The sequence below is a fragment of the Hipposideros armiger genome, unplaced genomic scaffold (genome assembly GCF_001890085.2).
Source record: "Hipposideros armiger isolate ML-2016 unplaced genomic scaffold, ASM189008v1 scaffold_108, whole genome shotgun sequence".
Taxonomy (NCBI): Eukaryota; Metazoa; Chordata; class Mammalia; order Chiroptera; family Hipposideridae; genus Hipposideros; species Hipposideros armiger.
The window spans coordinates 2,794,788-2,798,521 of NW_017731458.1; the positions used below are offsets into that span (position 1 = coordinate 2,794,788).

Here is a 3,734-nt window from a genome sequence, read left to right on the forward strand (position 1 = left end):
GTTGATGGTCCCTCAGTTTGGGTTTACCGATGTTTTCTCATAATTAAATTCAGGCATGCATTGTTGGCAGAAACGCCCGTCAAAATGTTGTTGTTCCCCACACTATTTTAATTCTCCCCTTAGCTGCCTTATTCAGGCCCTGGCACAGAGCTGGTGTGCTCTGTTTCCTGAACAGAAACCAGACAGAGGAGCTGGGCTGCCCAGCGGTGGCTTCTGGCGGTTCTTACCAAAATGCGGCCCCACCACCACCACCACCTGAAAGACCATCCCTGTCCCCTACTCCTGGCTCCCAACTCCATGACAGGCCCCCTAGTAGAGAAAGCACCCCCCACCTGCCCTAGGTGCAGCGTACCCTGCTCCCACCTGCCTGATGGCATGTTTGTAGTGCTCCTGGATGCCCTTGGTGGGCAGCTGCCGGCAACAGCGCAGCAGGTATCGGTAGAGCTGCAGCGGCCTCTGGACCAGCTCTGCCCCCGGTAGCGGGGCCATCCACAAGACTGTCTGTTTCTGGAAAACATAGAGCATCACTTCTAAGACATCGAGCCAATACTCAGCCCTGGCCCCCAGGTTCCAGCACTCTGTGAAGCAGGTTTGATACAGCGCAGAGGCCAGGACCCCCTTATGCCACACCCTACGGAGCCCAGACTCTGAGCTCGGGCTGGGCAGAAGTCCTGCAGAAGTCTCAGCCCAGAGCAGGGCTTCCAGGACCAAACGCAAGATGTGCAGCCTCATCCTGGTGTCTTCTTTCTGGATACCATCTTCAGGTGGCGGGTAAGGAGATGTCACTAACAGGCGGAGTTGGGTAGACCAGCAGGAAAACCACACCATTGCACTTGCTGAGAAACCCACTAACCCTCAAACAACAGAGGGCAGGATGCCCAGAGGTCTGAGCCTCGCTACTCCAAGTGTGGCCCTGGACCAGCCGCATCCACATCACCTGAGAGCTTGTTAAAATGCAGAGTCTCAGGCCCCACCCCAGACCTACTACACAGAACCTGCATTTTAACAAGATGCCCAGGAGATTCATATGCACATGATTCTAGAGGGCTCTGCATGAAGAAGCAGCTGCTTACAGAGTTGTCGTGGTGAACCAGGGCCTGGGCACATGATTTCATTTTACTGTGTGTTATAAATACTCGTAGGAATAATACTGATCCCTTGTTCTGTCCTGTTCGCTTTACTTGTGATTAATGCACACATTTTTTTTTTTAAACCAGCAGAGAGTTCTGACAACGTGCCCAAGGCCACACAGCTGGTAAGGATAGAGCTGGGATTTGAACACAGACAGGCTCCGGAGCCTGCCTTTTACTTAAAAAAAAAAAAAAAAGTTTCATTGAGATGTAATTAACATACAATCNGAACAACCAACCAAGACCCGGTGTGAAATGGGCCACAGAGGGGTGCACGGAGCACAGGGGGAGTAGAAGGCGGAGCGGGGAGGACGGCTCCCACAGAGACACATTTCCTGGCGCCTCCCGGTACCGCATCCTGTGTCAGGCTCTTCAACTTCATCTTATTTAATCCTCACAAAGGAGGAAACTGAGCTCGAAGGCAACACCCTTGAAAAGCCGCTGAGCTGGGATTCAAACCCAGATCTGTCTGGTTCAAAAATCCATGCCCTGTCCTCCACACAGGCTGCCATCCAAGAAGACACCCACTGCAGGTCTCAAAGAATGACGTCCAGAATAAATGAATCACTTTCAGAGCAAAGTAAAAAGCCACATTCTCCCCAAATCTCGTATCTAAACCAACTGGAAAAGCTCAGAGAACAATGGGGACACACACATGGCGAGAAAAGCCATCTGATCAAATGTCAGTTTCTCCTACTCCTGATTTCCTGTTCTCTCATCCAACAAGGCCAATGGAGATTCCAGAACTGGTTGATTAGTTCCAGAAGCGTGGTCTCTCAACTTCAGTGTCTTCAGGACAGCTTCACTCCTTGGGACCTGGAGTCTTAGTTTTGTTTTTTATACTGAAAGACAGAGAGTTCGTTAGAAGTGAGTGAGGGAAGCCATCGGGAGAGGGAGGACCGGGGTCATCTATGCCTCAGGTGCCCCCTGCTGGCGCTTCTTGAAGGTGGTGAAACTAAGATAGTGGACTCGTCTGGGTTCCCTTTCATCTTTAATAGAAAAGGAAGCTGATGGGGTTGAGAGGGCGGATAAGAAAGACACTGAGAAATCAGAACTGAGGTTAGTGGCATGCCCGTCATTCTCTTTAAGATGAATCTTGTTCAGAGAAAGAAAAAAAAAATCTCAGGCAGAGGACGGCCCGCAGAAGCCCATCACTGAGTTTCAAGAAATGAATCCGAGACCCCATATGTGGAGATTCTGATAGAGAAGGACAGAGGCAGGGCAAGCTCCAGCTCTCTAGGTTGTTCAAACACCAAAGTGTAGGGACCAGCAAGCCAGTCCATATTCCTGACTCCCTCCCTTTCTCCACCAAAACAGATACTTGAATGTTTCCTCAGTAACCCTGCCTCTGCGGGGATCCCTCCAGACACAGGGGGCTCACTACCCCCAAAAGAAGCTTTCTTCTCTGAGGCATCACAAGGCTGCTGCCAGCTTTGTTACTATCGCTTCTAGGAAGACGGTTCTCTTCCTTCTTCCTGCGGCCCAGCATTGTGAGGCAAAAATTTGACTGAAGGCTTGAGGGTGCCCCACCCCCATCCCAACTCCTCGCAGAAAACAAATGCATGAATCAGAAGGGCATAGACCATCCCCTTCCAGCTTCTGGAGGAGGGGGAACCGCTGGTTTGTTCGCAACTGCGGGGCAGAGGCGTCCCCTGGTGGTCATCGCCAAGATTACAGCTCACAGGTGGAGGTGGCCACCAAGCACTTACTTTGTTCATGATCCAGTCGGCATCTTCAATGGCTCTTTTAATAATCTGCTGGATTCTCTCAGGATTGTCTTCATCTGAGTGAACCTGGAAACTCTGAAAGGTTAAGCATGAAAAAAAGATGACGACAAAATTCACGGCACTGGCAGCTTCAGGGCACCAGTCACAGGCCAGGCACACTGCAGGCACTTGATACTCAGCATCTGTGTTACCCTTCCAGAGAGAATTATGATCCCCCATAGAGATAAGGAAACAGAGGCTCTGATACCCTAACTTGTCGCTAAGCAATGGTGCCAGTGTTTGAATCCTGGTTTACTCAACTGCATAGCCCATACTCCTGCCAGCAGGACAGTTATGAAAAGGAAGACTGGTCCCCAAATTACCCCCATATCAAGCTAGGCCCAAAGGTTATAAGGCAGCGGGGGCCTAAGGGAAATTTCGCTCTCTCTGTTTTCACTAGAGTAAAAGGAAGCTGCTTTCACTAGGGTGAGGCCTTTGCACAGCCTCACAGCCGGGAGGAATAGGGCTTCTCCTGGCCAATGCTGGAAAAGCCAAGCAGAAAAGGGGAGGGGCAGGGGTGGCTTTGGGGAGTCCAGCCAGGCCCAGTGCAGAGCCCAGGCTGCTGTTTGCTTTTGTCCAGGTGTTCACCCTTGAGAAGTGCACAGCGTGAGATTCAGGTTCATTGGTGTGGCACTCAGGGCCCTTCCAAAGAACTGGTACCCTTGGGCCCACACATCCTCATCCTTGTCGTTAGAAGCACCTCAGATGCTCACCTCCGGGAAGTCCTCCCTGACTCCCTCACACAGCCTACTGCTCCCCTCTCCATGTTTCCACAGCCCTCTGTTGCTACCTCTATTTTTCTTCTTTTACTCTCTACATTATATTTGTATTAGTTTTT

The 3,734-nt window shown here is 51.0% G+C and overlaps 1 protein-coding gene across 1 annotated transcript in view; it reads right to left on the minus strand.

Moving 5' to 3' along the window:
- Window positions 1–309: 309 nt before the first annotated feature.
- LYRM9 (LYR motif containing 9) overlaps window positions 310–3,734 on the minus strand; it is an 18,866-nt gene continuing 15,441 nt past the window's right edge. The window contains exon 2 of the mRNA XM_019646974.1: window positions 310–507. Coding sequence (XP_019502519.1) covers window positions 310–489 — 180 coding nt within the window. The 5' untranslated portion in view covers window positions 490–507. The remainder of the gene's footprint in view (window positions 508–3,734) is intronic.